Source organism: Gossypium hirsutum, chromosome A08 (assembly GCF_007990345.1).
Source record: "Gossypium hirsutum isolate 1008001.06 chromosome A08, Gossypium_hirsutum_v2.1, whole genome shotgun sequence".
Lineage (NCBI taxonomy): Eukaryota > Viridiplantae > Streptophyta > Magnoliopsida > Malvales > Malvaceae > Gossypium > Gossypium hirsutum.
In genome coordinates this window covers 817,920-830,406 of record NC_053431.1, presented here as the reverse complement: position 1 = coordinate 830,406, position 12,487 = coordinate 817,920, and the positions used below count along the sequence as shown (strand labels likewise).

The window sequence follows — 12,487 nt, the reverse complement described above, 5'->3', positions numbered from 1 at the left end:
TAAAATTCAAATATTTAACATCATTTTCAAAAAATACACGTGGCGACGTAAGATGATGCCAAATATTGTACATCAAACGTATCTAGAATCTTACATGTTTGGATAAAAACCCTCCTATAGTATTAGTATATTAAATTACACTTTATCAACTCTACAATTTAGGTAACATAATTTTTTCTACCAATAATATAAATCATGTGCGAAATTATGGTCATAAATCAGATATATTAAACGTTTTTATGAACATTTTTAAATTTTCCTTAATTGATTGCTATAAAATAAAGTACAAAAGCATATATATCATATCATAAATTATATTACAAAAGTATATATATTTAAGAATTTTTTAATTTTATTACCAAAAAAAAATTATGTGGAGGCATTAGGATTACGACTAGTGTCTCTTTATGCATTACATGTCAATAATCAATGATTAAATTATTTATTGTCCATTATGAAATTATTTTTTAGGCGAATTTATACTTAATGTTAAAGAATAAATGAAAATTTTTAATTTATTAATTCAATTAATGCTTATATATATAATTATTACAATGACATATATAATTTATATCATATAAAAATTACTTAATTCAACCATTAATTTTAATTTTTATATGATTAATGTTGAAGTGAATATTTGATACATTAACATTATATTTATTTTGTTTCGCAAAATTGATATTTGCTTTTTTTTAAAGATATTTATTTCTAATATTTTACTAAACTTTACAAGACACTTATTAACCCCTAATCTTACTTGTAGAGTTTAAAAATTTTATTAACATGTACCAAATAATTTCATTAATAATTTAAAGAATTAAATTTATTTTATTTTATTTTAACATTTTTTAATTTTAATCTATTAAAAAACAACATTAAATTTAATTTTATGTAATTAATGTTGCCATTGACAACCAATAACTAGAGTTAAAAAAAAAAAAGAACGTTTTCAATTTTCTTTATTTTAAAACTTTAATAAGATTTCAACTATTCAAACTTATAATAATTTTAGAATATTATACATTAAAGTTAATTTGATTCTTTTACTTATATAATCAAGTCCTTTTGAAGTATGAAATATTTCTCATTTAAGTCCTTACAATTTAAAATGGAAATATTAGTACAATTTTCATATAAAATTGAAAACAATTAGAAAACTACATGGATTGAATTTAAAACTTAACATCCTACAAAAATATGCAATAGTAAAGCAACATCTTATAATAATATTATGGATATTTAAAACAATCATATAAAATTATTTATTATATTCTCATAATTAAATACAACTCTTCAAAGTAGAAATCAAAGATATGAAACATTGGCATCATATGCTCTTTTTTTAATTATAAAATTTTGATATTTTCTTGTATATTATTAATTAATTAAATTTTATTTTAGATATTACTTTTTATCCTCAAATTATGTTGATCGCAATAGAAATCAAAGAGTATTCATGGAAAGTTACAAATTTTGTCCCTGATTTTTAACAAATATATATTACTTAATATACACAATCAAGCCCATGGGTAAAGAAAAACATTTTTTTATTACTATTTTCAAGTATAAAAATATTAAAAAAATTAAAAAGAGAATACGAAACACGACTAATATGACACATTTAATAATGTGTTAATTTGTATTTACACAGAAAACACAAACTGAGACCAAGAAATGCATACATGGATTCTAGGATATAACATACATGAAAATGTAAAGTCTAAAAAAGCATTTATTTGAACCCTGAAAACAAATAAAAAATTCACTACTACATATATTCCATGCATTTACAGAATACAAAGATGATCCACCGCAACTTTAATGGCAACTCATTCTTCCAAGATTATAATATCTAGGTGATGAGGTGCAGGAAGAGTTGTGAACTATATAGATATTTTGCTGGGATTCTAGAGCAGTATCGTAATAAACACTATGTTTACAAATATTCCTCAAAACCGAACTCAAAACAGATGAACTATTGGAACAAACTTGCATAAAATAATCCTTGAGATGCATACCTTAGTAGAGGAATTTAAACGAGTGAGTGCGTCACTCAGGATCTGCATGATGGTAGAGTGATACCACCACAGCAAGCAGCAATTATTAGGTAGAGTATAAGCACGATCAAGCATGTTAGCATGGCCCTGTTGTAAAAGTAGATGTATAAGTTCCCTTATGTGGTATTCCACATGCACCAAAGATGTGAGCAGTTTACAGTTTGTGTAATAAATTAGATGTCAGGAAGTAAAGATACCATGGACACCCTTGTACAAGGAGTCAAATTGCATTTTGCCCCTTCTACTTAAAAAATGGGCAAAGTAATCCTTGAACATTAACGTTAGATCAAAGAGTAAATTGGTTATTTCTAATAAAGTTTTCATCCATTTGTATAATTAAAAACTGAAGCGGCTAACAAAATAAATGAGCAGTGACACATAATGTGTCATGTGTACCTCATGCTGTTGTACAGGGATCAGTTTTAAACAATAGAAATGAATGGAATTTTTAAAAGGAGGATCAATTTGCTCTTTGATTTAACATACAAGGGCTAATTTGCCCATTTTTTAGCGTAGAGGGCCTCCATGATACTTTTACCGATGTTAGGATGATTTTCTATTGATGTGCATGGACAATAAGAAATGAAAGCTAAAAGTACAATCAGACAAGTTTTCTGTGTCAATAGTCCACTAAAATTGGTCAAAACCAGTGGCTACTCAACTGACCACTCAAAAAAAAACATCCTTCAATGATAATCAAAGCTAAAAGTGATGTTTTCCCCAGTTTGTCCGGTTTTCCTTTTATAACGAGCCTTGTACACAGTATGCATATTAGATGGATCGGAGGATTGACATTTCACCATTTTGATCAAACCAAATTGAACAAGGTCAGTGGTAAGATAAAACCTCTAGATATAAAATAAAAATTGCTCCATTGTGGTTCCCTTGACAATGGAAGCCACTATTCATGCTTTTGCTCCAAGATTATAGATGATAATAGGACTCATAAATTGGCTATTTCTCTATATTTCTGTAAATATAATCAGTTAAAAAATAGTTGCATGTACTTACAAGAGTTTGGCATTTTTCATCCAAAGTGCTTGACGAAGGCGTTTAGACTGTTTCTTGAAGTGAAAAGCATCATCCTGCATTGTAGCAGTTTTGTCAACAAGAAGCTCAATCCTGTCACCTCTCTCGAGTATCTTCTCAATGTTTTCCACCATGATTGAACGTATCTGAAAATTAAATAAAAATAACAAATTCAGGGCACATTGATCATTCGATATGCTTCCATTCAATGATGTCAATACAGACAATAACATGCACACACATTTTCAGAATAGATATTGAGCAATTGACAGGATTTTTTCTCAGCCAAATTAGTGATTACACTAGTATGTTGTTTGCAAAGTTGGAAAACTGCCACATTCAGGACAATTGAGGAGGTCCAACTCTCGTTCAGGAGAAGTATTTGAAGTGTTGTCTGCCAAGCAGCCAATTGGACCCTCAAACAGTGGAGGTATTGTGCCCAAAGCATCTATGCTCGGTTTTAGCCCCTGAATTCCATGAACCCGTTGGGTTCTTCTTGAAGTTGGGAGAGAAACCCCGGGGAAAAAACCGAGCATAAACATCCCAGGCACAATACCTTCACTGTTTAAGAGTCCGACCGGCTGCTCAGTTGACGACACTTCAAATTCAAAGACTTCACCCGAAATAGAGCCAACCCCCTCAACAAGGACTAGATTTGAATATACAAGACATTACACTGACTATGGCTTGGGAAGTGGATGGTCAAAAATATGAGCGCACTTGACTTAGTATGAAAAGTAAGTCAATTTGCAACCAATAAACACATTTACAGGTCCAAGGTAAAAAGAAAAAAGAACGTAGAAAATGAAATTCCAACCAATGCAAGATACTTGCCTCACCCACTTCACCTCTAACACGATTGAGAGTATCTGCACTTGGACTACTGGAGAAAAACTCCATTTGTTGATGCAATACCCGTGAGAACTCATCATTCATCGCGTATGCCGGTGCATAACGAGCCACTCTACCATAATTTTTCATGAACCTCATGTGAATATCCTCCAAGTATGAAAATGGAACTCTCCCTGCATTGAAACACAATAATTAATCGTGACTCGTAATTGTAATCATCTGTATCTTTTTCTTTTGTATCCTTTAGTGTAATCCCAAGGTATCCCAAGTCACATTGAACTTAGGGACTAAATCCGAGCAAGCCAATAAATTTTTCAGCTAAAACCCTCCCAACAAGTGTAGTTCCCAGAGGATGAACTCGTATTCTCATCCGGACAGGTGCAAGGCAAATATCAAATTTCAACTAATTTATGCATAATTGTCGACTGACATAGGTGGAGTGCCAAAGGACTCGTGATCATCAGTCCCGGGTTGGATACAATCCCGACCCCTTACCTCTTATTAAATATATATACACACATAATCATGTTTAACCTTCTAGATCATAGAAAGTGCGGAAACAACCTATCCAATAAGGATACAAGGATATTGAATCTCAACTAATTTATGCATATCTTCTCAAATTTTTCATAGTAAATAAAATTCCAAATCTCCAAATTCATGTTCCTAAACATAGCACTAAAGTATTTTTAAAAAATCAAAGCTAAATTAAATGAAAATTATATCGACAATTACACAATAAAATCAGATACAAGTACTAAAAATTAAAATCAAGCGCGCATTTCAAGCAACGATTATATTTTTTACTGCTTCATTTACCTAAAAATTTAAACTCGTAACAAAGGTTAAAAAGACCCAAAATTCAAGAAGAAAAAAAAAATGAAGGAAACGTACTTCCAAAGGTATCATTAGCCATACAGAGGAAAGTGAGGCTATCCGATCTAAGTATATGAAAGATATAACGATCCTGCGATAAACAGAGTCTTGAATCGGCTTCTGGCGGAAGTTTCTCGAGGATCCGTCGTGCCACCGCACCGGTGTTCCCCGTTACGGCACTAAACTCCGCTAGAACCACCGTGCCTCGAGCCACCACGGCGTAAAGAATCGCCATCGAGAACCTTCCTTCTTCTTTTTTTTACTGATTTCAAAGCTAAATTAGATGGCGGGGGCAGCAACGAAGAGGTGTTTTATGCGAAATTTTTGGGGATTAGTCTTAAAAGAACTTTGTTTTGGGACGAGTTGAACCAAACAGGGAATTTTGCCTGCTGGAAAATAAAAATTAATTGAGCAAATATAATTATTTTATAAAAGAAAATCCAGGGAAAAAAAAACCGAAATTGACTTCAATTAAAAATCAGTGAGTTTTAAAAAAATTGGTTAATTCGTTGGATATATTGATTTTTGAGTACGGAGTGGGGTAAATGAGACATTGTTGTTCATATCTTATTTGAGTTTAAACAAAAAAAAAATCAAATTTGATTGGGTAATTATTGAGTAGAGTTTGAGTTAGTCGAATTTGAATTTAATAATACTTGATCCGATCAACTTGTGAATCTTATCGGGTTTTTTTATTTTTTATATTTTAAATTACAATATTACTCTTAATATTTGTTATTAATCTTAAGCTTAATTATCGAGTCAAGCTCGAATATAAAATTGGTAAATGAGCTTAATCGAGCTCAAGCTTGGTAGTACTCGATAAATATGATAGTATTACACTCTCAACCAGCTTGTGGAGTCTGAAAACAAGGATGAAGTTAGATAATCATTTTTTTGAGGGCGAAGTTATATGTTTTTATAATAACGAATGTGTAATTTCATCATTTATTGGCGTGTATCTATGTAACTTTTAGAATGATTAAATTGAAAGTTTATCGTTTGGAGGGGACAAACTATAATTTTACCATGTGTTATCTTAATTTTTTTTTAAGTTTTAAGAGGGGTAAAACATAATTATCCAATTTTATCTGTCTAAAAAACTTCACAACCTGTATACAAATCAAATTGATCAAATTAATCAATTGTTGATATCTGATCAATTTTAAAATTATCTAAATCAATTTGAATTAATTAATTTAAATTAAAGTTGTTCATGAAAAGATCGAGTTTAACTCAGAATCATGTAATACAATGATAAAACATATACATAATTATTCAAGTTCCAAGCTAACATTATTTACAAATTGTTCATTTTTTAATAAAAATTTGTTAATTTTATTTAATAAATATAATTTATATATTTATCAAAGTTTTAAAGATAAATACTTTAACAAAGAAATAATGTATTATAATCTTTTAAATTATATTCGATTCAGATTTTGAATATTAAAACTCAAAACTTTTATTTTAAATAAGTCATATAAAATTATAATTTTTATTTAATATTTTTATCTAAACAATTTAAATATATATTTTTTGAGAAAAAGTACATATGCTCGTAATTTAAAAAAAAACAAAAAAAAGCTAATCTCTAACTTATTTATTAGAAAAGAAAAAAGAAAAAAACAATCCATATCCGTGATTGATTCATATAATTATAAAACAAAAGTATAATGAAAAATTTAACTCTTAATGATTACATCAATTTGATTTTTATTCTTTTTTTTAGCTAAAATTGGCACCGAACCTTTCAAAAGAGCCAAATTAAACTATCAACATTTTAAAAATAATTGAACTACTTTTCTTAACAAAAATATTAACTAAAACGTTAAAATTTAAACATGGTAATCTACGTATACTTCAAACTAATTTTTTGAATTTTGTATGAACATTTATATTTTTTATTTTTTTATTCAAAAATATTTCAAAATTATTTGTTTACGTAATATATAAAGCAAATAACGTCATGTTAGCATGAAGTACATCTAAACCGTCACACCAGCATCATTAAAAGATTAATGTTTTATTCAGCATTTTCTTTAAAAAAGGGAAATTGACTCTTTTTGAAATATTGAAAGTCAATTTTAATTTAAAGAAAATAACAATGACTAACCTGATAAAATATGTAAACGTTGAGACTTAAATTTATTAGTATGCCAAAAACAAATAGAATAATCATTTAGGGTTAAAAAAATAAATTAGTTTTAATATATATTATTCTATTGTTTCCCAATATTAGGAAATAACTGTGCCGTGGAGGTTATTGTATTAGGAGTCAGATTGCATTTTACTGTTTAAACTAAAAAATACCGACAAATTAATCTCTATATATTAGATCAAATAGCAAAATGATCATTTTTGTTTAAAAATTAATCCAATTGTACTTTTCAAAACTAACATAATTGACAAAATAACCAAACAGTAATAGGTGACATGCCATTATACCTCATATTGATGTACGGAGAATATATATTAACAACAAAAATATATGAAACTTTAGCAGAAGGATCAATTTACTATTTAATCTAATGTACAATGATTAATTTGTTCATTTTTTTCAATTGAGGGGATATAATACAATTTGACTTTTAGTATACAGACCTTTATGGTACTTTTACCGAAATAATAACAATATTAATGGTTGGATTAATATTTTAAATTAAAAAATGTAAGAAAAAATAATTCTTAATTTTAACAATGTTAATGTTAATCAACCACTCATACATGTGATTGCCCATATCATTGATGACACGAATTTTATAGTATGACACGTTTCATATTATAATTGGATGTTCAATTTTTTTATTCCGTTACAAAAATTGAACTGGACCATATAATTAAATGTAGTTTTACATATTAAATTGGGGTTGTGAAAGTTGTAGTTTTAATCCTTGTACTTTATTCGGTTGTTTTTAGTTTTTGAATTTTTTAAAATTTAAAATTTTATTTCTCACCAAATAATAATTGTTAAATTCATTACATAAATATTTATTGTTTCAAAAATTTGACGTGCCAAACATATTATCATATGTATAATGTTATATCAGCTTATTATTTCCACATATTATTCACTAAAAATTTAGTTAATGTATTAACGCCTCTCATTTGTATGAAGACTAAAACTTCACAGTTCAAAGTTCTGAAAGTACAAGGACTTGGAATGATTAATTTGGAGAATATGGATTAAAACTACAATTATATGCATAGTATAGGACTACTATTTGAATTTAACCAAACGGATTTAACTGATACTATTTGGGTGAAGACTAAAATTTTAAAATTTGAAAACTACAGGGACTAAAAGTGATCAAATGAAAGAACATGGACTACGTCCACAACTTTTGTAAAGTACAGGGACTAATGGAAAAATTGGGCTAAAATAATTTAAAATGCCAAAGTGAGATAAAGGTATAGTTCAAGGGTTAAAAGATTAAATTGAGAAGAAAGAAAAGTACGTAAACCATTTAAAAGAAATAACAAGAAACCAAGGACCAAACTATAAAATTATGTAACTTACCCCCGTAAAACCCTAGCTAGCCCTTTCCAGTTATATATAAAAGCCAAAGCTTAAAGTTTAGCTCATTTTCTCCGTCATTTGAAATCTCGTTCCCCATCGACGCCTCTGCTTATCGCATCATCAGCCATGGTAAGCAAAACCCTTAGATTATTTTAAATAATATTTTTTTTCTATATTTTTAGATTTTCTTTTATATATATGAAACTATTTGAGGATACTTTTAGACATTCATCTCGATTCATTTTAATTTGCTTGGACAATTTCTGTTTGGCTGCCGAGAAAACGAGTGTGAGATCGGGGAGAAGGATGGCGTTAATTTTTTTAAGTTTGTTTTTAAGCTTATTACGATCAGTTTGATCGAACAAAACACTTGATTTCGAGATCAATAGCTTAAACACTGAAGAAAATTAAAATGGAATGTAAACTAAATAAAGTATTAATAGATGCTTAGAGCAATGCATTTTTCATTTCACATCTAAGATTATGTGTAAATCTTAGTCTTATTTAGTATAGTAACCTGGGCTAAATTACAATTTTATCATTTTTATGAGAGCTAAAATGCAATATTATTATTTTTAGATTTTTCTTGATATATACATGAAACTATTTGAAGAAGCTTTAGAGTTTCATTTCGATGCATTTGAATTTACTTGGAAAAGTTCTGTTTGGTTGCCGAGAAAACGAGGATGAGATCCCTGGAGAAAGATGGTGTTTTTTTTATGTCAGTTTGTAAGCTTATTATGATCAGTTTAATTGAACAAAACACTTGATTTTGAGATCAATAGCTTTAACACTTAAGAAAATTAAGATTGTGTGTAAATCTTTGTCTTATTTTGTATAGTAACAAGGGCGAACCCAGGAAAATCTTTTGGGGTTGAGATTAGGCTATATATTTTTATGAGAATTAAAATGCAATTTTACCATTGTATTATCTTATATCTTTATAGTTTTTAGGACTAAATCTGAATTTTATCATTCTTGGGGGCATACTATAATTTTATAGATTTTGGGGTCTAATGCCTGAATGTTTTACTTGTCAATTCGTGTATGCGCTTTGTGCTCGTGTATTTGCCATATCTTGATCAAACTTAATTTAGATTTTGAAACATTCATGTATCAAGTCTAGCTAAATGTATACTATGGTTAGCATTAGCAATGGTATTCTTTTTCCATTGTTTGAATCTTTATATGAACTTTGGGGATTTACTTCTATTTATGCTTTACACAAAACACATTATGTTGGTGATTTTGTAGTCGAGGAGAAAGGTTAGGGAGCCAAAGGAAGAGACTACAACCCTTGGGCCTGCTGTACGAGACGGAGAGCATGTTTTCGGTGTTGCCCACATTTTTGCATCTTTTAATGACACTTTCATTGTAAGTTACATGGTCTTTGAATTCTTTTACTTGGTAACACATATTTCTTGTTATTTCAATATGATTCTTTTTAAGCAATGAATTTTAATCGGTTTTATTTTTTTCCCTTGGTATTTTGACATTGATAGCATGTGACTGATTTGTCTGGAAGAGAGACTATGGTTCGTATTACAGGTACGATATCGGGATTGCATTAACATATCATTTAGCTGCCAATTTTTATATTCTAGTGGAAAGGGCTTGTTTGAAATGTCAATGAATAATAACAAAAATTGAACTTTGGACTTATGTTACTCTAACTTGGGTGTGAATGTGAATAAAGCATGTGTTTGATATAAGTATATCCATATATAAATGTATTAGATACAAGTTTGTAGGTACTTAAAGATAGCCTGACATTTGTATTGTTGAACATTTGTTCTTTAGATTGAGTTTGAAATTCTTGAATAAATCCAGGTGGTATGAAGGTGAAAGCCGACAGGGATGAATCTTCACCTTATGCTGCTATGCTTGCAGCACAAGATGTTTCCCAGAGATGCAAGGTCATATACCATTCCATTTGTTTTTATCATTTAAGAAAAACACTAAATTGTCACTTTACATTACAATACATTACCTCGTTAGTAGAAGACATACAATATCCGACATTACCGCTGGATTTATATTATTGTTGACGAATTGCAAATCTTTATACTGAGCAGGAACTTGGAATCACGGCCCTCCACATCAAATTACGTGCCACAGGAGGTAACAAAACCAAGACCCCTGGTCCGGGTGCTCAGTCAGCTCTCAGGGCTCTTGCTCGCTCTGGGATGAAAATTGGCCGTATCGGTAAGGCCACAACTAATTTAAACTATTTTAAAATTCTGAGAAACAATCTTTGTTTTGCATATTACTAGGGGTGAGCAATTGGTTTATTTGGTGGGTTCGGTTGGTTTTTTTGGTTAATTGACCTTGAGCTGTTCAGCTTATATGGTTATATATTTATTATATATTAGAAAATATAAATATATTTTAAGTAATTTTAAGATGATATAAAATAAGTCTGTTTTAACAGTTATTTCGGTTTTGAGATTAAAAACTGACTGAATTAACCAAATAAGTCGAGGTCAAAAGTGACTTTTTTTTCAATTTTTTTGGTTGAAACCCTTACATGTTACTGTCGAACCCTTAAGATGTTATTCTATATGATTTTTCAGAGGATGTTACACCCATTCCGACAGATAGCACCCGAAGAAAGGGTGGTAGAAGAGGGAGAAGGCTATAAACTAGCACATTATGTTCTAGCAAATCTATCCTTCAGTGTTTTTTCGGTGGTATTGGAATTTGGTTATTTGGTAATAACTGTTCTTTATGAGCCCTTTTTCATAGTTTTATATTGGTATATTTTATATTGCAGTAATGTTTTATATGAATCTCATGTCATAAGTAGAAATGTTTAATGAAAATAGTATGGTGATATTTTTATTAAAAATTTGTGGGTTTTATCGTTGTTGTTCATATCATAGGTAGTCCCTAAACAAAAATTGTAACTTGTGATGTTATTTTTACAAGTTAATGCTCATGTGGAATTTATTTATTAAAAAAATATATTTTAATTAAATTGAAAAACCCAAAACGTGTTTGATTCTTGCAAAACTCTTGTTTCCATCATGGATGTTTTGAACTTGATCAAATTGGTCCACATGGATGTTTGGATTTGATCAAATTGAAACTCTTGTTTCCATCATGGATGTTTTGAACTTGATCAAATTGGTCCATATGGATGTTTGGATTTGATCAAATTGGTTGGTTTAATCAGGAATGGGTTGGGTAGAAAGTTGGAAAAGACATCAAATTGGTTGTCTTAGGTTGGGTATTAAGTTGGAAAAGACATCAAATTGGTTGCCTTACATATTTGTATAAATGGTTGAATTAGATTAAATAACTAGTTAATCGGTTTTTATAAATATTTTTTTATAATTTTTTAATAATTTATTTAATTAATTCATTGATAAATTAGTGATAAAATCAATTTGACTATTGACTTAGTTTTTATTTGGCTTTAATTTCATATTGAAGAAATAATTTTGATAAGAAAAATACGGTTTTCAAAATTAAATTGATGATCAAATCAACTAAACAATTAATTTTTTGTTTAACAATTTTTTTAATTTAATTAAATAAATTATTATAGAATAATATTAAAACAAAGTTGTGATTTGGTTGAAAATATTTAAGACTTTCAACATTTATAAAGAATTATAAAGGTAGTTTAGTAGCTCAATTTTTTTTTTTTTGAATTTCACAAGTAGAAATGGTTTTTTTTAAATTCCTTATAATTTTATTTTATTTAATACATATATTGCTATTAAAAAATAAAATATTTAAATTTAAAAACATTTTATTTTATTAAAAATATTTATAATATATATAAATTTAGTGATATTTTTATTGAATATTTTGTTATTATTTATTTTTAATATAATTATTTTTTATAAAAAAATTTCATTCAAACAAAGCAATTATACTTATTAACATTTTAAATTGATAAATTTTAAAATATTAATATTTTAAAAATCTCCATAAATTAATTTTATTTTTTAGAAAAAGCTGTCTTGAGAAAGAAAAAAAACAACGAAATCAATTTACAAGAATCTGAATTTTTGCTTTTAATTATCCATTTTAATAATCAAAGAATCTGAAATTTGTCTTTTAATTACCCATTTTTATAATCATAGAAGTTAGCTTAATTTGTAATCAAACAAAAAACGAGAAAATTATCTAAAACAATAAA

The 12,487-nt window shown here is 28.4% G+C and overlaps 2 protein-coding genes across 2 annotated transcripts; one reads left to right on the top strand and one right to left on the bottom strand.

The window, feature by feature from the left end:
* Nucleotides 1-1,717: 1,717 nt before the first annotated feature.
* Nucleotides 1,718-5,345, bottom strand: LOC107949042 (vesicle-associated membrane protein 714). The gene is made up of 4 exons (XM_016883751.2): nucleotides 4,836-5,345; nucleotides 3,924-4,114; nucleotides 3,072-3,235; nucleotides 1,718-2,147 (listed from the first exon to the last, which is right to left on the bottom strand). The coding sequence occupies exons 1-4, from the start codon at nucleotides 5,050-5,052 to the stop codon at nucleotides 2,057-2,059; spliced, it is 663 nt and encodes a 220-aa protein (XP_016739240.1). The 5' UTR covers nucleotides 5,053-5,345; the 3' UTR covers nucleotides 1,718-2,056.
* Nucleotides 5,346-8,349: 3,004 nt separating this feature from the next.
* Nucleotides 8,350-11,185, top strand: LOC107949041 (40S ribosomal protein S14-2). Its single transcript, XM_016883750.2, has 6 exons — nucleotides 8,350-8,466; nucleotides 9,592-9,711; nucleotides 9,840-9,885; nucleotides 10,168-10,253; nucleotides 10,413-10,542; nucleotides 10,911-11,185. Exons 1-6 carry the CDS (start codon nucleotides 8,464-8,466, stop codon nucleotides 10,976-10,978), a joined length of 453 nt encoding a protein of 150 aa, XP_016739239.1. The 5' UTR covers nucleotides 8,350-8,463; the 3' UTR covers nucleotides 10,979-11,185.
* Nucleotides 11,186-12,487: the final 1,302 nt, after the last annotated feature.